We start from the raw sequence: 23,151 nt of genomic DNA, 5'->3' as shown, positions 1-23,151 counted from the left end.
GGTACTCAGACACTAGAAACCATCAGTCTCTCTGTGGTTCAATTTACTGCCTGTATGACCCGCTTCCCCAAAGCAGCTTCTCTGCCAGCTGCCCTGGATGGGCCCTATCCTCACCCTTCCTAACTTGATGCCCTCAAGCTGCCCTGCACTTGAAGCCTTACCGTTTTTCCTCATCCTGGGAAAAAAAGAGACTCTGACCCTTTGGTCTTACTTTCTCCCATGCCCATCTTTGCCTCCCTTTGTCTCCAGTGTCCAGATCACAACTTAACCCTCCTCTTTGCTCCTGAGTGGTACGTGAAAATGCCTTCCCTAAAACCTTGGAAACATACCTGGGGGAACAAAAGTGAAATGGTTGCTCAGAACTGGCTATCTGAAAAACCTATAGCTGGGCAGTCTGAGGCCCCTTTCCTGTGCCCATGGAAGTGGTGTTTCCCCAGCAGTCTTCTCTGGAAAAGAGGTTCACTGGAGAGGGCAGGGCGTTACTCCATCAGCTTTAAAAATAAGCACTCCGTGGAATAGAAAGAAAGAAAAGCCATCCACCCAGCTTAACCTGAGCCTTGTAACAGAGAGGGGAGTGTGTGAGGAGAACAAGAGGGAGATACAATTAATTACCCTTAGAAGCAAAGGTAAAAGTTGAAGATTACGAGACCCATTTACAGGAGGAAATAGACCCATCATTGAGCCTAGAGAATGGAAGGATTGTTTAGGGCCAGAAAAGCGTCTCAATGTTCAGATTTCATTCCTTTTCTGGAGCTTTGGAGAGAGGAAGGTCACAGCTTGGGCTTGGAAGGTACACTTAGCAGTGGGCTCAGACCGGGAGGGGGGCTGCTGTCTTGGGCTCGGTTCTGGGCCCACAGACTGCCCCCTCCCTGAGGGAACAGGAGCTGGAATCCTCTCCAGGAGCCCATGTGGGCTGGCCGTCGCGAAGGGGTAACCCTGTGTGAGGCCCCTGCATTAACATCACAACAGCTGATGTCACAGACCCCGCAGAGCAGCTGGGGCCCCAAATGCAGGGTAACCCTAACCCCAGCAGTGATGGAAACAGATAGAGGGGTGGTGCCCCCCGCACAATGCCTGGCCCCCACCGCACCCCTCCTCCTCCCTGCACTTCCTCAGGAGCCTTTGTCTTCTGGTCTCTTGGGCCTGGAGTCTCTCTCATTCCCAGCAAATATTGTCCATTAAATTCAAAGCTGAGGCCTCTGGGGAAAGGGTCTGGCACTTTTTCTCCTCCCTCCCCTTATCTCCCACTAGCCATTCCCCACCCTCATCTGCCTGGTGATCAGATGAGACAAGGGGCAAGCTGGTGACGGCTTCACATCTGTCCCTGGTTTGGTTCCCCGCAGAGCCCTCTCTGGATAAGGCCTTGGGCAAGACATTGTCCCCGTCAGTGCTGACTCAGAAGCTGTGGGAAACATTCGGCGGGGGGGATGAGTTGGGTTCAGTTTGGCTTTGACAGCCCACGCCTCTGTACTGGACCCTCTGGTTTGCGATCCCCTCAACCAGGTGGAAGTCTCTGTATTCTTAGAAGTACAGGGTCCTCGTGCCTCCCTCAGTACCTTGAACTGGTTTGGGGAGATCAAGCTTAGGAACGGTGGTTGTACCGGCCTTTAGGTGTGACCTGGGGATCGTGTGAGGGTTCCTGGAAGAGGGGGGCGGCAGGGCTGCAGGTCTTGAAAAATCTCCCTGCCAGAACTCTACGAGGCAGGGAGAGGAGGTAACTGCTCGGAGTCTGGCTTTTCCTCACGGGGAGATCTATACTTCCAGAGGGATTTGGTTATTATTCAGGATTTCAGTCCTGAATCTTCCTTAGACATTGATGAAAGCCATGTACCTTCTAGCCAGAAAAATGAGTGGATGCAAGCCTGCGCGCCTGTACGTGCATTCACACACACACACACACACACACTCCAAGGGTTCATGGACCTCTGGTCAAGAACTCCTGAATTCTAAAAGGAGGAATACATTGTGGCAGAGAAGGTCCCAGGTGGAATTCAGGGGCAGATTCTACCCGAAGGACTGGCTCAACTCTGAGCCAGGCAACTGGCTGGCTGATGTGAAGGGCTTGTTCCTCTGTGTCTACACAGGTGCTCGAGGGGCCTCAGTACCATTAAGCCTGTGATGGGCTTGGGGAGTGGAAGCCAGGTGGCAGAGAAGCTGTGGACACTTCTGTCCAATGCTCAGCTACAGCATGTTGTGGAATCTGAGGGGAGGGAGGGAAAGGCCTGAAAGAGTTCGTGTGCTGTGGCTAGGAACTGGCTAGGCATATCGACCATGCATAGGTCATTTACACTTCACAGCACGCCTGTCAATTAGGCACTAGGTTCTGCTTTCACTGAGGATTACGAGATTTAGGGAGTTAATTGTTCAAAGTCATCCAGCTAGTAAGTGGCACAGCAGGAAGTGAAGCCCAGGTCTCTGAGGCACCAAAGCCCAGTTGCAGTAGTCAGACTTGTTAATAACTGAAGAAACTCTCTCCAGCCTATTCCCATGGCTTCCATGCCAGCCTCGGGGCCAAGAAGGCTGGGTGTTGTTACACAGACATTTCGGGCCTTACTCACCATGGTTTCAGGTAGGCCTACCAGGTCCCCCACTCTCTTCCCAGCGTACACCAGACTTGTGCCAACTTTTCACTCTCATGTGGTCGGCACCATATTGAATTTAATTCCTTCAAGGCCCAGCTGATGAACATCCTGATTTCCCTGTGCTGTCTTCCCTGACCAGACCCGTTCCTACACCAGACCGTGATGCCTGTCCCTCTCCGCCACCGAGCTCTAAGGCGGGCTCATTTCGCTCCTTCCTCTAGATAATCCCTCCTGGCTCCATCTTACCCAGGAGCCTTTCCACGGCAGGGCTGGTGTTCAAAACACACTGAGCCCCCAGTTGCCTAGCCCAGCTCCCCACAAACCAGGCATGTCAAGGGTTATTCCTCTTGATGATGATGCCAGTGTTAACTGTAGAGACAGGAAAGCCTGGCCCAGTGATTTGGAATGTTTCCAAGGCCACAATTCGACTCCTTGCCTTGTCTGGCAGGCAGGCTTTCTCCTCCCCACCAGGCTTCTGCCTGCTCTAGTCCTCAGTCCGGTTCAAGGGGCGCAATGGCCATCATCCCGATCGCCAACCATGGCTGCAGTGTGCAAAAGGGGCGGGAGAACAAAACACCGTGAGACGACACCGTGGCTTTTGAACAGGTACGTAGGCTGTCTTATTTAATAGCAGTTAAAAGAGGAAAACGTACAGGAGGAATAAACATGCTCTTTCCACGTAAGAGGTTTTCTACTAACCTTGAGGCCCATCTGTATCAGTAGCTTTACTGGTTTTAAAGAAAAAAGTTCCCTTTAGAGTTAAAAATGGACTTTCCTAAATATCCCCCATAAATGTGCAAAATAAAAAGGCCATTTCCAACACATTAGTGAAAAGTAACTGCAAACTCAGGCAAAAGAAAGAAAAACAAAAGAGGCAGTGGAAGCAGCCAGGTGGAGTCTTGGGAGAAGCGAAGCTACGGTGAGGGGGATTTCTGCAGCAGGCCCCAGGGAGTGTGCTCGGAGGCCTCATGGGGAGAGTCATGGGCAATGCCAATCTTGGGGATAAAGGGCCCTGGGCCTGGGATTTGCTGAGCAAGCACTTGTCAGGTGTGCAGGCTGACTTGGAGGCCTGGGAGACAATGAAAATACTGGGGACTTCTCCCTGTAGGCCTGTATATTCCCTTTACCAGTGGGGACTCTCTGTTGTTTCCAATTTCCAGGTCCTGTTCTTCCCCATCCCCAAGAGATTCATGTACAGTCTACTCAAAGGGATTTTGCTATGAGATACGTTAAAACTGTACCAGCTGCCTAAAGTACTACTGAAACCCACTAGGGTCCCGAACCTGACTGTCCCTTCAGGAATATGGACCTGGTTTTCCCAAGAACTCGGCCAACTAGAAGACGGAAAGACCTCCAGGCACCCATGTTCTCGCCTCTTACTGAGGCCTCCAGGGCACTTCTACACCTCTGGGCATTTGAGCCCAGATGTCAGGAGTCTGAAGGGCATGGACACCCATGCTTTGTACAAGTCCTCGCAAGGGCTGGCGCAGCTAGAGGCCTACAGACAAAACTGAAAACTCCTACTTCACCAATTCAAACAGCTTGGACATTGCTGGTCCCTGTTTTTTTACCTTTCTCTGCTCACCAAGAGTGCGTCCCTACAGACAACTCAGTAGCTGCATGTTGGTTTCATTAGGGAAGGCTGAGGCAGACCGAGAGGGAAGAAGGGATCTAGCAAAGGATCCACCCTGTGAGTCTTGGGCTGGAATAAGCTTTCTCTGTAGAGGGACCTCTGTGTGCAAGGGGCAGAGTAACCCCCGTTCCTCCACCCTGTTCACTTTCTCTTCTATAGCACTGTTTCTCCAGGGTACAGGTTTTTTTTTGTTGTTGTTGTTGTTTTTTCTGCGGTACGCGGGCCTTTCACTGCTGTGGCCTCTCCCGTTGCGGAGCACAGGCTCTGGACGCGCAGGCTCAGCAGCCATGGCTCACAGGCCCAGCCGCTCCACGGCATGTGGGATCTTCCCAGACCGGGGCACGAACCCGCGTCCCCTGCATCGGCAGGCGGACTCTCAACCACTGTGCCACCAGGGAAGCCCCAGGGTACAGGTTGGAGACCAGGCCAGCAATGATAACAGTTGAAAAATATTGTGATATGCTTAAGGTTCTCTCCATTCCACTTCAAAGTCTCAGCACGCAAAGCGGAAGAGATCTCGCCGTAAACTGGCATCTAGTGAAGGAGGGTGCTGGGGGCCCTTCTGAAGCAATGGGATTAGTGTGGTCGTTTCTCGTTCTTTTCTAATAAAGTCCAGAGCCTGAGAGATGGTAGTTTGGGTCTCATTCCCATGGACCCCTGTGTTTCCTTGGCTATGGAAGTTCTGGGTAGCAGCACTCATCTCTGAGCCTCGTTCTGAGACCTGGGCAAACTGCCTAGCCCCTAGGATGAGCCTCAGGCTTCTGCAGAGCCCACACGCAGCCTGGTCTCCAGCTTTGAGGAAGCCTGCCTGTCGGTGTGCATATTTTCTTCCTCATGGTTTTTAAGTCGTGATACAATATTTGGTGGGGGTGTGTGAAAAAGGAAGCACTGCCTTCCCTAGAAGCAACTCAGCAGCTGACAAAGGGAGTGAAGAATTCTGTCTGATGAGTCTTTCCTTCCACTAACCCAAGCTGGAAATGACTGTGTGGCTTATTTGTCATTGTTTGGTGATGCACAATTATACTCTTGCCAGTAGCCTTAGTAGCATCTTCCTGAAGTGTCTTAAAGGGCAGATTCCTCTGCCTGACCTCATAGTGAAGCCCTTGCATTAAGTCTCGGGAGTCCATCTGGGACAGAGGACACAGCCTCCAAGCTAGCTGGTCCAGGTTCCTTTGCAAACTCCAGAGCCTGAGGGATGGGATTACAGGCAATCCTTCTCAGATGAAGCCAAAAGATAGCTATGGGGATCTCAAAAGGGGATGGAAGCTTTGGGCTAGAGCAAGAAGAGCTTATCCAGGATATGACTTAGTGAGGGACAGCTGTGCCATGGGTAACAAACCACTAGCCATGGCTGACCCGCTCTACTTCACGGTGACAGTGGTTCCATCCCTAAAGGCATCCAGTCCAGCTATAGCTGTCCCCACAGTTCAGAGTTGATGACATTTCCTTTAAAGATGGTGGCCAGAAAGTTGGCTTTAAAACACAAAGGAATGATTCCAAGGTTTTACCTAAGGGTAAAGTAAGGGCCATTTTCAGGCTTCTGGAATCTGACTATCCCAATGACACTGCTGGAAGAGGCCAAGTCTGAGACTCTCTGTCTATGGAATAACTGTTGACCTATGCCCTGAGCCAAGTACCCTGACCCTGGAAGAAGGCAATGAGAGGAATGGGGAAGGGCTGGGGCTCTGATTCCATCTGCACTGGCTTTCAAGATCTCCTCCTGGTGTGGGGCAGCCTATAGTTAGTCATGAGGTCCAATTCTTCCCGCTGCATACTCAGCTCTACTGAGCCCCAGAAAACTTAGAAGTAAAAGCATTGGGTCAGATCTAGGCTAAAAAATGCCATCCTTGCGGGGACTGGAGCGAAGCCGTCATCTTGCCACACAGCACGCTTGTTCACTGGTCAGTGAAAGTCAGTGGACTGAAGAGGTGAACCTCCAGAACTGTGTGCTGGTCTTTGATAGACTAAGTAGTAATGTTTTCCAGGCCCTTTCCTTGCATCAAGAAGAATCGGCCTCACCTACACGGTGAATGGGGCACCAAGGAGTGAACAGGATGTACTTTATTATCCTTCTGCCTACTCACCTTACCTCCCAGCGCCAAGTACCCATTTTGTTTGTGTGGTTTCTGAGCCCCAGATCTAAGCTCTAGAGCCACAGATGAAAGGTGGCTTATCATACTGGACTGATGACACCGCCATCCCTAGGAAAATACAGACAGTGTAGTGTGACTTCCCCTGAAGCCCAGCAACAGCTCGTGGACTTGCTTACCCTCGTGCCTCTTTCACTATAGGGAAAGGTTATGCGAATACTGTACATAGGTTATTAAAAAAATACATTTGCTCTCTTTGAAGAAGAATGCACAAATGCAGGGCCAGCCAGTGCTGGGGTCCGGACCCTGGGGCTGCAGCCAGCAGCCTCTGTGGGCCTGAGGCCCGCCTTCATGAGTGGTGGCTGCTGATGAGTCCCCGGAGTTGCTTGGCCACAGTGTCAATCAATTTCTGCTTGTCTCGCTCATTTTTCCGAAATTGTGCAAACATGTTGTTCTTGCGGCTAGTGTCCTTCATCCTAAACAGAGAAGCGAAGAAAGAGAGCAAAGTGTTTGAGGCGGCAATGGCAGCTAGTGTGTCTTAACCACCACCCGGAGTTGAGAGAGTCCAGAACACTTCCACTGTCAGGCGTATGCTCACCTACTACTACTCACGACGCTGCCCTCCTGGCACCCAGAGGCCTCCCCACTTCAGTCACCTTTGGAGAACAGTCAAGAGCCGGCCATGGCCATTCGCCTCCTCATCCATACCCACCCTACCTACTTCCTTCCCTTCTATGCCCAGGTATGCCTCTGTTGTAGGTATCTGGCACCTGCTGCAGCCCTGACGGTCAACAGGACCTTAGAGAATGTCTAAGGTCTTCTCATCACCTCATAAGCCTACTAAATCCTGCTGGGACCTTACAGCTGGTATTTGAAAGGTAAAGCAGAACGCTGCTCTTAATGAGCAATTCCAAAAGAACATGAGTAACTGAAAGCCACTGTGCATTTCCAAACCCTACTCTACCTGGTTAGTCTATCCTACCGCTAACAAAACCAAGGGCTTGACTGATCTCTTTTCCTTTGCCTCGGGGCAGGGGCCCAGGGGCAGTGAGGTGGTCAGAGGGCATGGTGCTGAGGAGAGCAGGCGCCAGAAGACTGAGCCAACCGGGGCTTTAGGCAAGACAAGCCCCTAAGTTCTCAACGGCTGCTATGTCTTCAGATCTTGACCTTTGGAAAACTTTCTAACTGGCTCATGCTAAAACTCCAGGGACGGAATATTCCTAGAGCACAAACCATGGGCAGTTCTGGCCACCAGTTCCACCAGATGGAGAGACCTAACTGGGAAGCATGGATGGAGAAAGTCAAGGCCAGGCTGAGGTCGCCGGAGCAGCCCCCAAGCCCGACTAAGCCATTGTGACAGATCCCAGGAATCTGTTATTCCCCCAAAAGGGCCCACAGCCCCTGACATCTGTTGGTGATTGTTAACTCTGGCCCCAGCCTCTGCACACTGGACCTCCAGCCCACGGCTAGTTCTAGTGGTAGAGAATTAAGGACACTGCCCAGACTCATTTCTCCTTGGGGTCAGGCTAGGCGGTTCCTCACCACCGTCCCCCAGGAACTTGGCCAGCTCTGACTTCACAGTCCCCTGGCCTGCACGGAGATAGGCTAGGAGAGGGGATGGAAGGAACCTGGCACTGGGGAGTAAACTGCTCTCAGGCAGACTTCCCACGGCTTTTGGCCAATCCTGGCCCATGTTTTTTTTTTCTGTGGGGTGGCCATGTGCAGAGGGACAGACTAGAGGCGAGTCAAAAGGCCAGAGAGCCCATAAGGACATTTATATCCATATGGTAGGGAGGTTCTAATGAGCACCATTGCTTTATGGCTCTGGCTGACAGTGACAGCCACAAACGAATTGAGACTTCTCTCTCTGACCTAAGCTTTAGGGCCGTCAGCCTGGAATTACTCATCAAGCATGCTTAGACACTGCGAATAAGGTACAACCACCCACACGTGGAGGCCTGTGCTTGGACGGGAGGAAGAAGGAGAGATGACAGAGGTTTAGAGGTTTAGGTTGTAAAGAAAGCACAAAGGTCCCCAAGGCTATGATGATTATTGTATTTGGTCCCTTAAACATTAACTGCACAATTATGTTTGTGGAACTGGCTTGATTTAGTATTATTTATCCCAGAGAACACCTCCTTTACCTTTTCTGGATATACTACAAACACAACAAACACAAAGCAAAACAGAAAGAAACAATAAGGGAATAAAAACACTTCCTACCTTTATAAGACATTTCATTTAACATCCTATGTGATCATTAGTTTCATGACTCCTCAAAGCAGCCCAGAGATAGGCAGCCAGAGCTGGCTTTCAGCTCCCATAGGGAAGTTCCAGAAGTAAGGGAGGAGAAAGGGAAAAAGAGGGTGGTCTCCAGGCCCCAGAGGCCAGGATGTTTTAGCCATGAAGACCTGGAGTTGGGATTACTTGAAAGAGAAACTCAGGTGCCCTGAGGGCTGATGGTGGCCTGCTGGTTTGTACCCTGGAACGCTCTGAAACCAAAGGAGAGCCCTCCCCACGCCCCACTGCATTCTGTAAGCCTAGGATCTGGATCTACTTTGGCTACGGCCACCTCTCAGTGAACAGGGGCCTCTTCTCTTTCCTGAAATGTCCTCGTCAGGTCTTTGGGTCTTTCCATGTCTCACCCTGCTAAGAAGTGTCAGGTTGAAAAGGAGAGAGTGTCAAGGGGAAAGCAGGAATGGGTCACGTAAAGGGACTGATTCCTATGAGGCTGGGAAATACAGATTTTAGTGACCTGGGTGGCCTTTGGCCCTGTTGTGTTTGGAAGGGAGGTTTTAAACCCTGCTGATCGCTCAGGCTAAGCACGTGGCTCTATTACTGGCTAGGCCTCCAGAATGCTCCCGAGAGGCTGATTATTTTAGCCTATTGTTGATGCATAGGAAGTAGATGAGCCAGTACTTCTTGGATCTAGAGATTCTCAGGAACAGAGGAGTAAAGAACGGTGGAGAGGCAACGGGCCACAGGGAATCCTAGAGCCCGTTTAGACACATAATGAATATGACATCTAAGCACCAACTCAAAAGCCATTTCATCTGGGTACTGAGAACTCTGGGATGAGGCCTTGCCTCTAATAAAGGGTCTTCGACGGGAGATCTTAAAGCCATGGGCCTCACCACTGGGAGGGAGGGGAGACTGCTGAGGAGCTCCCGTGTGTCAGGGCTGAATTGCCAGGGCTAGCAAGGGTATTGCGTGTGCCAGGAAGCTGGCTGGGAACAACCCTTCACCTGGCACCGATGGGGGAAAATCCCTGTTACCACTCCCAGCCCCAAAGGAACTGGAAGCCAAGGGTCACTCTAAGGACCAAGGAGAGAGGAGGCGGCCAGCCAGTTGGCACCAGACTGGTTTAGTAGATTAGTATGTCAGGGTGGGGACAACTCACAGGGTAGGGATATTAGTGTAGTCATTAGTGTCAACGAGGAGACCGGAAGGACTTGCCTCAAAGCGATGGAAAAGGCCCAAGTGAATAATATACTTACTCTCTAGATATCCTAGGGAAGAAGGTCATTGGGAGAGAGAACCATGGGAAACAAAGTCAAAATGGAAACATCAGTCTCTGTCTTGATCTGAAGAAAGTCAACTCTGGGCTCTTAGTTTCTTGGCTCCAAACACACACCTCTGCCCCTCCCCTTCTCTCCCCTGTCATATTGCACAGTAGGAAGGTACACCTCAGCCTCTGCTTCTGTCTAAGGCTCCACTCTGGCCTCCTGGACTCTGATCCTTGCCTTGCTAGGATTTGAGACCTGCTTGCCTGGCTATATCCGTAGACTTGCTACACTGTCGAGATGCAAGGCACTCTCCTAGGAAGCTGCTAAGAAGCCAGCGGTTATCTAGTTTGATGACAAGAAAAAGCTTCCCTTTTACGTGGGTCTTAGTCTCTGGTCTGCCAGCTCTCAACCAGGTAAGCTAAAGCCAGAGCCAGGCTACAATGAATAGCAGATTCCAGCATCTGGGTGACTTATTGGTTAGTGAGATGCTCCGGACCTGGCTAACTCAATCTCAGTGGAAGCATCTCTCCGTCAGAGATGCTACAGCCCTGTAGCAGGACTTCTGCGGGCCAGTGACGGCCTAAGGCAAGAATGAGGCACCTCCAACACAGCTTTCTTGGGACAGTCAGCACAGTAGAGCTCAGTCTGGCAGGGGCGGGGCTTGGAGGGGCAGGTGAAGGTTTCAGTAGTTTCAGGAGCTTCTCTGCTAGGAACCAGAAGCCATCTGTTCTGTGGGGCTGTCCTCCATCCATCATCATACTCCAGATGGCTGCGGCCAGGCTCACTCTGTCCACCAGGCTGAACTGAGCCCCAAACTAAGGCATCTTCCTTTCTCCTCTTGTCATCTCTAGGTAAGCTCTGAGGTAATGTCAGAGCCCCATTGACCCATACTTGCCCTAGCTTGTCAAGGCTCAGGAATTAAGAGGCCACAAGAGGAAGACTGGCCTGCCAAATCTAATGATGGAGACTGCCGAGAGCACCTATGGAGACTTTAAGAATGGGGCCTCTTTGCTGTCTTTTCAAGGTACTGGCAAAGAGAAAATTATCCTCTATACCAACCCGCCATCCCCATTTCCCCACCCCCCAACACAGACCACTGGATGGGTACTCACTTCTCAAGCAGGGTCAGAGCTGTCACAGGGTTTACCCGGAGGTACTTGCAGGTAGGCTGACCATAGTCAGCAAGGTAGGTTGACCAATCCCACTGGAGGAAGAGATCTAAAAGCTGTAAAATATCATCAGACAGATAAGACAAATCAGGATCTCAGAAGCCCCTCGCATCCTTCACTACCATCTACAGTAGAGTTGAAGAATAAAATTTAAAACATAGTAAGAGAAAGAATGGCTACAGACTGTATTGCAATTAAGAAAATAAATGAGTAATCACTATAGGCAGAGTCATCTCTTCCATAAGCACTGTATTGTTGCTAAGAGTACACGCTGCTAGCAGACAGCTCTCAGAGGCAGGCCTGTAATGAAACGAACACTGGACTGAATCAAAACACAAGACTACCATAATAATCACTCATTTGCTTAATAAATACTTGTGAAATGCCTTCCATGTGCCAAGCACCATTCTAGGAGCTCAGAATTCAACAATGAACAAATAAAGGTGGATGTGTCCAGTGCCACATATGCAACTATATGAGCTTTCAGGTTGGAAGGTCTGGGTTCAAGTACGAGTTTCATGACTTGCTGTGTTGACTTTGCCCAAATTACTCCGTTGATATAGACACATGCACATGCCAGAAACAAACCAGACACACAGACAACACAGAAACACTGAACCAAGGCATAAATGGGCCATGCAATATTTACATGAGGCAATATATTACACCTACGTGGACACTGGCTGAACAGATGGAAACCTGTTAACTAAATACATTTTGTCAAAGGCTTTCTTTCCCAGCCAGCTTTAGCCTCAGGTATCACTCTAATAAATATTTTTAAATTGTAACTGAATAAAGCTAAAAAAGAAAAATGAAATCAGTGCCTTTCAAAGGTAAGGGTGATGAAAGGGAAGGTGCTAGCTCCCCTCTATAAACTTCTAGAGGGGTCACCATCCCAGACTCACATCACTACATAGAAGAAGGGCCTTCAAGCTGGCTTTCTAGCAATGAGATACATATAAGTGCTTTTGGATCAAGACATTTCTTTACTTCTCCCTTTCCAAGAGATAACAGTTGATGAAGATTGTAGATGGCTATCACTCTGTGCAGAACAAAGAGAGGCCTAGAGTCAATCCAATGCCAGAGCCTGGGCTCTTAGGCACATCTTCTTCCCTTGTCTGTCTTCACTGCCCAGCTGGGCAAATGGGCAGTGTGGGCCTTGCCCTACTTGGCCAAGCTTCCTCTTCTATCCACTCTCTTAGAATGGCTGTTATGAACTTCCTCAGACAGGATGGGAATTGGCTGAAGTCCCCAAAATTTTGCTAAAACAGAGAAAAGCCCCTACACCCTCAGCCAGGAAAGGGATGCTAAAGATGAGAGGAGAGGGGGAGAGAGACAGACACGTTGGTTGGCCTGGGTCAGCACGGCCCCAAAAGGCCCTCTCAGGTCTCTTTTAGGTCACGCCTATGTTAGTTGGCAAGTAAAAGGGCTTCTACCACTTCCTTTTGCTGTCCCCAGGCCTTGCAGAGCTCTCCTTTAGAAGAAATATTTCCTTGACTTCCTATTCTAATCTTAGTATTTCTATCCTATAGTGTCCAAAGACCCGTCAAGACAGTTTCTCCTAGGGAGCATGACAGACACTTGGAGTGTCCCTTGTTCTAAAGGTCGTCTACAAATATGATTACGCTTTTCCTCCAAATCCCAAGGAAAAAACTATGAAAAAGATAGCATTTTCTTAATTAAATTTTTTTCTCAGAAAATTTAAAAAACCTTTTACTGTTTGCATGCTAGGGAGCTAACAAAAGAAAGGTGAAAGAAAAATAAGTTTAATTGGAAAAACATGAAAACATGATTTCTTAAAGCTATTTCAGGTATTACTTTTCAGATGTGGACATATATATGCATTTAATAAAACTACCTTCTCTACTATCGAATTCCTAATTTCAGTGATGGAATTAATGGTATCAGTATTTTCTGATTTACTGAAAAGAACACCATTTCTTTTGGGGCTGATGAAGCCTGGGTAAATCACCAGTGGGGTGTGGAGGGCAGTTCATTACTCAGCTCTAAGTTTTCTATTTTTAAATTCTTGCTAAAGTCTCTCAATGCCAGTACTGAGACTAAGAGCTCTGGGATGACAAGCTACCTAATTTATCCCACTCCAGGCATGGAAGCTACACAAACTCTATTAAGCTCAACCAGTATGAGCCTGTAGCTCACACTCCGCGTCTGTGCTGCTTTCTACAGTCCTTTTCAGTGGCCTGTACCTAGGTCTGATGGCCTCCTCTGAGACAGATGGACACATACTAGAGTCTGGGTGGGACTTAACTAAGTTAACTGCCTTGGGGTGCAGTTCTACTGGATTGCTTAGAAACAGTGTTAGAATAAGAGAACAAGAAAACTGGCAGGCCTGTTTATCAATACAGCACTTTGGTCTCCAGACTATGACTTTCAAAGGTGAACCAGGCCCTCTCAGCCTAGTTCTCTGCATGCAATGGCCTTGTTAAATCTCAGTAAAGTCTCTCTCAAGGATGCAGAACATTCAGTCATCACTAACGATCACATTCTTTTTTATTTTTAAAATTTTTCATTTGGAAATAATTTTCAATTTATCAGAAAGTTCTAAGAATAGATGTAGTATAAGGAGCACCATATACCCTCCTCCCAGATCCATCCATTGTCAACATTTTACCCCATACGCTCCATCATTTGTGTTCTCTCTCTCTTTCTTTCTTTGCACACACAGTATCTCTTTTTGGAGTCTCTTGAGAGTAAATTACATACATCATGACCCTTTATCCCCAAATATTTCAGTGTTCCTAAGAATTAGGGCTATTCTCATACATAATCACAGTATGGTTTTTAACTTTAATACATTTAATATTGATACTGTCCATACCCTAATTTTATAAGTTGACCCAATAAAATCCTGCATAGCCTTTTTGTTTATTTAGGATTAGGTATTACATTTAGTTATCTACTGAGCCTACTTTAATCTGGACTATTTCCACAGTCTGTCTCTTTCTTATACGATATTGACATTTTTGAAGGATGTCAACTCTTCAAAAGTTCCCTGTCTCCTTTTTCCCCCCTTAGTTTTGGTTTTTCTAATGCTTATAATAAGATATAAGACATGCATTTCGGGCCGGAATATCACATGTGATGTTATGTCCTCCTCAGGGCATCACATCTGGAGGTATACAATGTTCATTTGTCTCTCATTGGTGATATTAATTTGGATCACCCAGTCAAGACGTTGTCTGATTTCTCTACCGTCTAGGTATTATATTTTCTTTTGCAACTAGGAAGCAATTGAGGAGACAATTTAAGACCATGTGAATATACTGCTCCTGGTTAAAATTTCCCCTTAGATTTAGCATCTATTGAGGATTCTTCTTCGCTTTGGTCTTTACTATGATGGTCTCACACTGATGACATTCCAATTCTATCCTTCCCTCCACGTTTATCAGTTGTCACTCAGCATTCTACCATAAACAAGTGCTCTCTCCTTCTCCCCCATTAATTTATCTATTTTATTATTGGTATGGATTCATAGGTTTCCATTTTTTCAATGGTTTATATTCATTACTATACCTAATTACTTTGATGCTCCAATTGTCCCAGGTTTGGCAAGTGGGAGATCTGTCAAGCTACAGCCTGCGTCCTTGTGACATGCCCCCATGATTTTTTTTTTTCAGGACTTCCTTACTTTCTGGCATAATAAGGTGTTGCAAGTTCATCTTGTATCTACCATGCCCAGCTCTGAAATCAGCCATTTCTCTGAACAGCCCTGGTTTCTTTTAGTGGGAAGGTTATTAGAGATCAAGATTTGGGTGCTAGGTGTGCTCATTGCTACTTGGGGACAATCTATGGGGAGTTAAGCCCTCTCAGCGGACAGAGCTAGGAAATATATGCATATAATCCACATATAGACACGCATACATATACATACGTACATCCATGTGTACTTATATAAGCACATATGCACACACATTTTAGAGATCATGAGTTTACACCAATACCTCCAATTCTAATCATTCTCACGGAGTTCTTTTTTGCCTTCCTCTATCCCACATATGCTTTCTTCCACACTGAGAATCCTGGCTCTCAACGACATCATCTCATTCACTAATTTGCTTAATCCTATAATATATCTAAAATCAGTTCAGAATTGTTTGTATATACCACTACAAAAACAAAAAAGCCTGCTAAAAAGAGTTTGAGATTTGTTTGCAATTTCCTCTCCCAACTTGAGTGTGTATAATCAAAGCCTGTGCTCGTAAGCCACTTGGATTAGTCCTTTTTAAATTTTCCCTTCAGTTTGGTTATGGTATTCATCTAAATACAACTGGGTTCATTTGTTTCCATTTGCTTTTAGTTTTAGGCTCCTCCCTCCCATCCTTCTTAATTTTTTACATATATAGGACATTAACATGCTTCCAAAAGTCAAAACAATACAAAAACGTTAACTCAGAAAAGTGTCACTCTTTCCTTTGTTGTATCCCTTTCACCCCAATTCCTACCATGCCTTATAGGTACCCAACTCCATTGTTTTTGGATTTGTCCTTCCTATGTTTCTATTTGTAAAGATATGCAGATACACGTATGCTTTCTTATTCCCTCCTCTTTCTTTCACAGAAAGTAGCATACTATATATGCATTTTAAGGCATCTTACTTCTTGATGTTTGTAAGTAGGTGGTGGAGGGAGAAGAAGAAAAAAGAGGAGCATCAAAGGTGGGAGACTGAACTTAAGATCACTATTCCTCAAACTTTATTGAGTATCACTTTTGCAGTTTTTACCACATCCTCATGCCACATGTGTTATTATTAACTTAACATTTTTGTTTGTATTGATTCATATTTTGGTCATAAAAATTTTGTAAACAATACTTTACATCATTTTCACAAATGGGAAACCATTCATACTTGTCAGAAATAGAAGATAACTCAAATACTAGCACCACAATGAGACGTTCCCTTTGGCATCACAAAGACTATAACATGATTTAGTGTTTAATGGTTATTATTTTGAAATAATTTTAGACTTACATACAGGTTGCAAAAATAGTTTAGACAGTTCCTCTATACCCTTCACCCAGTTTCTCTAATGTTCACATATTATATTACAATGATCAGAACCAAGAAATCAACATTGGTGCAATACTATTAACTAAACTATGATTTCATTCCATTTTCACCAGATTTTCTACTAATGTCCTTTTTCTGATCCAATCCAGTATCCCACATTTCATTTAATCATCATGCCTCCTGAGGCTCTTCCAATGTGTTATAGTTCCTCATTCTTATTTTTCAAGACCTTGATACTTACACTTTACTTTCAGTCATTTAATTTTTTTTTTTTTTTTTTTTTGGCTGTGCCACACAGCATGCAGGATCTTAGTTCTCCGACCAGGGAACAAACCTGTGTTCCCTGCAGTGGAAGTGCGGAGTCTTAACCACTGGACCGCTGCAGAAGTCCCCAGTCATTTATTTTGCAGAATGTCCCTTAATTTGGGTCTGCCCAATATTTGTTTATGGTTAGATTGAGGCAGTAGTTCTCAACTAGGGGAGATCTTGCCTCCCATGGGACATCTGACAATGTCTGAGACATTTTGGGTTGTAACAAGGCTGGGTGATGGTAGTGGTGGTGATGGCATCGAGTCAGTAGAAGCCAGGAATGCTGCTAAACATCCTACAGTGCTCGAGACAGCCCCACAACAAAGAATTACCAGCCCCAAATGTCAATAGTGTTGAGGTTAAGAAACTCTGGATTGAGGTTATGCATTTTTTTTTTTTGCAAAAATACTGTAGAAAAGGAGTGATACTGCCCCCTTCTCAGTGCATCATATCAGGTATATATGATGCCCACCTACATATCTCATTATTGATCATTTGGTTAAGGTGGTGAGTTTCTCTACTGCAAAGTTATTACTTTTACCTTTGTAAATAATTAATACATTTCTTATGGGAGATATACTTTAATACTACGCAAATATCCTGTTTCTCCTCAAACTTTTGTCCACTAACTTTAACATCCATTGGTGGATCCTGCCTACAACAATATTTATTATTAATATTGATAATATTAATAATTTTAATATATGTAGTTATTAAATGGAATTCTCCTGTGAGGAAAAGTGCTGTCCCTTTTCCTCCATTTATTTATTTGTCCAATTATTTATATCAGCATGACCTCACAGATATTTATTTTATTTCGTGGGTTATAATCTAATACAATCATTATTCATGTTATTGTTCAACTTATTCTGGCTTTGGCCATTAGGGACGCCTTCAGACTGGCTTTCCTGTGTATTTTCCACCTGTCCCTATCCTTTCTTGAACAATTCCTTACTTGCTGGCACTATAAAATGTTCCAAGCTCATCTTGCACTTTCCCTGCCCTTGCTTTGGAACCAGGTACTTCTCCAAGGAGCTCTATCTAGTTCCTTGTTTTGGGGAATGGTTTTTAGAAACCAAGATCTGAGCACTTAGCATGCTCAGTTCTATTGAGGTGTTATTGCCTCTAGGCCCTCTCAGTGGACAGAGCTAAGAAATATATGTATGTTTATTAACACATCTATATCTTTTGTGAATATATTTTAAAGTCATGAGTTCATATTTGATGTCTATGATTCCAGTCAAACACCAGAGGATTCATTCTCTCCTTCCCTCTTTCCTTATTTATCACTTCTTTCTCTGACAATGAGAAACCTGGCTCTCATTATATTTTACTTATTGGTTCAGTCCTAGTGCAGTATAAAGTAGTTTCAGAATTGCTAATCCACACCCATGTGAGAAAAACAAGTTTACTAACTAGAGTATAGTATTTTCATACAGTTGTTTTTTGTCTTTAGCCTTACAATTGCCAGTCAGAATACTGGTTTTAATTTTTTTAATTTTTAAAATTAATTAATTAATTAATATCTTTATTGGAGTATACTTGCTTTACAATGGTGTGTTAGTTTCTGCTGCATAACAAAGTGAATCAGCTATACATATACATATATCCCCATATCTCCTCCCTCTGGCGTCTCCCTCCCACCCTCCCTATCCCACCCCTCCAGGTGGACACAAAGCACTGAGCTGATCTCCCTGTGCTATGCGGCTGCTTCCCACTAGCTATCTATTTTACATTTGGTAGTGTATATATGTCCATGCCACTCTCTCACTTCATCCCAGCTTACCCTTCCCCCTCTCCGTGTCCTCAAGTCCATTCTCTATGTCTGGGTCTATATTCCTGTCCTGCCCCCAGGAACTTCAGAACAATTTTTTTCTTTAAGATTCCATATATATGCGTTAGCATACAGTATTTATTCTTCTCTTTCTGACTTACTTCACTCTGTATGCCAGTCTCTAGGTCCATCCACCTCATGACAAATAATTCAATTTTGTTTCTTTTTATGGCTGAGTAATATTCCATTGTATATATGTGTCACATCTTCTTTATCCATTCATCTGTCGATGGACACTTAGGTTGCTTCCATGTCCTGGCTATTGGAAATAGAGCTGCATTGTGGTACATGACTGTTTTTGAATTATGGTTTTCTCAGGGTATATGCCCAGTAGTGGGATTGCTGGGTCATATGGCAGTTCTATTGTTAGTTTTTTGAGGAACCTCCATACTGTTCTCCATAGTGGCTGTATCAATTTACATTCCCACCACCAACAGTGCAAGAGGGTTCCCTTTTCTCCACACCCTCTCCAGCATTAGTTGTTTGTAGATTTTCTGATTATGCCCATTCTGACCGGTGTGAGGTGATACCTCATTGTAGTTTTGATTTGCATTTCTCTTATGATTAATGGTGTTGAGCATTCTTTCATGTGTTTGTTGGGAATATGTATATCTTCTTTGGAGAAATGTCTATTTAGGTCTTCTGCCCATTTTTGGATTGGGTTGTTTGTTTTTTTGATATTGAGCTGCATGACCTGTTTATATATTTTGGAGATTAATCCTTTGCCCACTGATTCATTCGCAAATATTTTCTCCCATTCTAAGGTTTGTCTTTTCATCTTGTTTGTGGTTTCCTTTGCTTTGCAAAAGCTTTTAAGTTTCATTAGGTCCCATTTGTTTATTTTTGTTTTTATTTCCATTACTCTAGGAGGTGTCAAAAAGGATCCTGCTGTGATTTATGTCAAAGAGAGTTCTTCCTATGTTTTCCTCTAAGAGTATTACAGTGCCCGGTCTTCCATTTAGGTGTCTAATCCATTTTGAGTTTATTTTTGTGTACGGTGTTAGGGAGGGTTCTAGTTTCATTCTTTTACATGTAGCTGTCCAGTTTTCTCATCACCAGATATTGAAGAGACTGTCTTTTCTCCATTGTATACCCTTGCCTACTTTGTCATGTATGAGTTGACCACAGGTGCATGGGTTTATCTCTGGGCTTTCTATCCTGTTTCATTGATCTATATTTCTGTTTTGGGGCCAGTACCATACTGTCTTGATTACTGTAGCTTTGTAGTATAGTCTGAAGTCAGGGAGTCTGATTCCTCCAGCTCCGTTTTTCTCTGACAAGACTGCTTTGGCTATTCGGGGTCTTTAGGGTCCCCATACAAATTTTAAGATTTTTTGTTGTAGTTCTGTAAAAAATGCCATTGGTCATTTGATAGGGATTGCATTGAATCTGTAGATTGCTTTGGGTTGTATAGTCATTTTCACAGTATTGATTCTTCCAATCCAAGAACATGGTATATCTCTCCATCTCTTGGTATCATCTTTAATTTCTTTCATCAGCATCTTATAGTTTTCTGCATACAGGTCTTTTGTCTCCTTAGGTAGGTTTATTCCTAGGTATTTTATTCTTTCTGTTGCAGTGGTAAATGGCAGTGTTTCCTTAATTTCTCTTTCAGGTGTTTCATCATTAGTGTATAGGAATGCAAGAGATTTCTGTGCATTAATTTTGTATACTGCTTCTTTACCAAATTCATTGATTAGCTCTAGTAGTTTTCTGGAGGCATCTTTAGGATTCTCTATGTAGAGTATAGAGATGTTATCTGCAAATAGTGACAGTTTTACTTCTTCTTTTCCAATTTGTATTCCTTTATTTCTTTTTCTTCTCTGAATGCTGTGGCTAGGACTTCCAAATCTATGTTGAATAATAGTGGTGAGAGTGGACATCCTTGTCTTGTTCCTGATCTTAGAGGAAATGCTTTCAGTTTTTCACCATTGAGAATGATGTTGGCTGTGGGTTTGTCATATATGGCCTCTATTATGTTGAGGTAGGTTCACTCTATGCCCACTCTCTGGAGAGTGTTTTCATAAATTGGTGTTGAATTTTGTCAAAAGCTTTTTCTTCCTCTATTGAGAAGATCATATGGTTTTTATTCTTCAGTTTGTTAATATGGTGTATCACATTGATTGATTTGTGTATATTGAAGAATCCTTGCATACCTGGGATAAATCCCACTTGATCATGGTGTATGATCCTTTTAATGTGTTGTTGGATTCTGTTTTCTAGTATTATGTTGAGGATTTTTCCATCTATACTCATCAGTGATATTGGTCCGTAATTTTCTTTTTTTGTAGTATCTTTGTCTGGTTTTGGTATCAGGGTGATGGTAGCCTCATAGAATGAGTTTGGGAGTGTCCCTTCCTCTGCAATTTTTTGGAAGAGTTTGAGAAGGATGGGTGTTAGCTCTTCTCTAAACGTTTGATAGAATTCAGCTGTGAAGCCATCTGGTCCTGGACTTTTTTTTGTTGGAAGATTTTTAATCACAGTTTCAATTTCATTACTTGTGATTGGTTTGTTCATATTTTCTATTTCTTCCTGGTCCAGTCATGGAAGGTTATACCTTTCTAAGAATTTGTCCATTTCTTCCAGGTTGTCCATTTTATTGGCATAGAGTTGCTTGTAGTAGTCTCTTAGGATGCTCTGTATTTCTGGGGTGTCTGTTGTAACTTCTCCTTTTTCATTTCTAATTTTATTGATTTGAGTCCTCTCCCTCTTTTTCATGATGAGTCTGGCTAATGGTTTATCAATTTTGTTTATCTTCTCAAAGAACCAGCTTTTAGTTTTACTGATCTTTGCCATTGTTTTCTTTGTTTCTATTTCATTTATTTCCGCTCTGATCTTTATGACTTCTTTTCTTCTACTAACTTTGGGTTTTGTTTGTTCTTCTTTCTCTAGTTCTTTTAGGTGTAAGTTTAGATTGTTTATTTGAGATTTTTCTTGTTTCTTCAAGTAGGCTTGTGTTGCTATAAACTTCCCTCTTAGAACTGCTTTTGCTGCATCCCATAGGTTTTGGATCATTGTGTTTTTGTTGTAATTTGTCTCTAGGTATTTCTTGATTTCCTCTTTGATTTCTTCAGTGATCTCTTGGTTATTCAGTACCATATTGTTTAGCCTCCATGTGTTTGTGTTTTTTACGTTTTTTTCCCCTGTAATTGATTTCTAATCTCATAGCGTTGTGGTCAGAAAAGATGCATGATATGATTTCAATTTTCTTAAATTTAATGATGATTGATTGGTGACACAAGATGTGATCTATCTTGGAGAATGTTCTGTGTGCACTTGAGAAGAAAGTGTAATCTGCTGGTTTGGGATGGAATGTCCTATAAATAGCAATTAAGTCCATCTTGTTTAACGTGTCATTTAAAGCTTGTGTTTCCTTATTTTCATTTTGGATGATCTGCCCATTGGTGTAAGTGAGGTGTTAAAGTCCCCCACTATTACTGTGTTACTGTCAATTTCCTTTTTTATAGCTGTTAGCAGTTGCCTTATGTATTGAGGTGCTCCTACGTTGGGTGCATATATATTTATAATTGTTATATCTTCTTCTTGGATTGATCCCTTGATCATTTTGTAGTGTCCTTACTTGCCTCTTGTAACATTCTTATTTTAAAGTCTATTTTTTCTGATATGAGTATTGCTACTCCAGCTTTCTTTTGATTTCCATTTGCATCGAATATCTTTTTCTATCCCCTCACTTTCAGTCTGTATGTGTCCCTAGGTCTGAAGTGGGTCTCTTGTAGACAGCATATATATGGGTCTTGTTTTTGTATCCATTCAGGGAGCCTGTGTCTTTTGGTTGGAGTATTTAATCCATTCACGTTTAAGGTAATTATCCATATGTATGTTCCTATTACTATTTTCTTAATTGTTATGAGTTTGTTTTTGTAGGTCCTTTTCTCCTCTTGTGTTTCCCACTTAGAGTACTTCTTTTAGCATTTGTTGTAGAGCTGGTTTGGTGGTGCTGAATTCTCTTAGCTTTTGATTGTCTGTAAAGCTTTTGATTTCTCCATCGAATCTGAATGAGATCCTTGCCGGGGAGAGTAATCTTAGTTGTAGGTTCTTCCCTTTCATCGTTTTAAATATATCATGCCACTCCCTTCTGACTTGTAGTGTTTCTGCTGAGAAATCAGCTGTTAACCTTATAGGAGTTCCCTTGTATGTTATTTGTCATTCTTCCCTTGTTGCTTTCAATAATTTTTCTTTGCCTTTAATTTTTGTCAGTTTGATTACTTGTCTCAGTGTGTTTCTCCTTGGGTTTATCCTGCCTGGGACTCTCTGCACTTCCTAGACTTGGGTGGCTATTTCCCTTCCTATGTTAGGGAAATTGTCGACTATAATCTCTTCAAATAATTTCTCGGGTCTTTTCTCTCTCTCTTCTCCTTCTGGGATCCCTATAATGCGAATGTTGTTGTGTTTAATGTTGTCCCAGAGGTCTCTTAGGCTGTGTTCATTTCTTTTCATTCTTTTTTCTTTACTCTGTTCCGTGGCAGTGAATTCCACCATTCTGTCTTCCAGGTCACTTATCCATTCTTCTACCTCAGTTATTCTGCTATTGATTCCTTCTAGTGTATTTTTCATTTCAGTTATTGTATTGTTCATCTCAGTTTGTTTGTTCTTTAATTCTTCTAGGTGTTTGTTCTTTAATTGTTCTAGGTCTTTGTTAAAGATTTCTTGCATCTTCTCGATCTTTGCCTCCATTCTTTTTCCGAGGTCCTGGATCATCTTCACTATCATTATTCTGAATTCTTTTTCTGGAAGGTTGCCTATCTCCACTTCATTTAGTTGTTTTTCTGGGGTCTTATCTTGTTCCTTCATCTGGTACATAGCCCTCTGCCTTTTCATCTTGTCTATCTTTCTGTGAATGTGGTTTTTGTTCCACAGGCTGCAGGATTGTAGTTCTTCTTGCTTCTGCTGTCTGCCCTCTGGTGGATGAGGCTATCTAAGAGGCTTGTGCAAGTTTCCTGATAGGAGGGACTGGTGATGGGTAGAGCTGGGTGTTGCT

The 23,151-nt window shown here is 44.1% G+C and overlaps 1 protein-coding gene across 10 annotated transcripts in view; it reads right to left on the bottom strand.

Moving 5' to 3' along the window:
- Positions 1-3,174: 3,174 nt before the first annotated feature.
- The window catches only part of EXOC6B (exocyst complex component 6B), a 721,405-nt gene continuing 701,428 nt past the window's right edge, over positions 3,175-23,151 (bottom strand). For 7 of the 10 annotated variants that reach the window (XM_033400476.2, XM_049696141.1, XM_033400475.2 and 4 more), the window contains 2 exons: positions 10,924-11,036; positions 3,175-6,781 (listed from right to left, as the gene is read on the bottom strand). In XM_033400476.2, the coding sequence (XP_033256367.1) occupies positions 6,655-6,781; positions 10,924-11,036 (240 nt within the window). In that variant the 3' untranslated portion in view covers positions 3,175-6,654. Of the gene's footprint in view, positions 6,782-10,923; positions 11,037-23,151 lie in introns of those variants that run through there. The other 3 variants (XR_007470913.1, XR_007470912.1, XM_033400480.2) reach the window with 3 other exon arrangements.

The sequence above is a fragment of the Orcinus orca genome, chromosome 13 (genome assembly GCF_937001465.1).
Source record: "Orcinus orca chromosome 13, mOrcOrc1.1, whole genome shotgun sequence".
In the NCBI taxonomy this organism is placed as follows: Eukaryota; Metazoa; Chordata; class Mammalia; order Artiodactyla; family Delphinidae; genus Orcinus; species Orcinus orca.
This window is presented reverse-complemented; position numbering and strand designations above follow the sequence as displayed.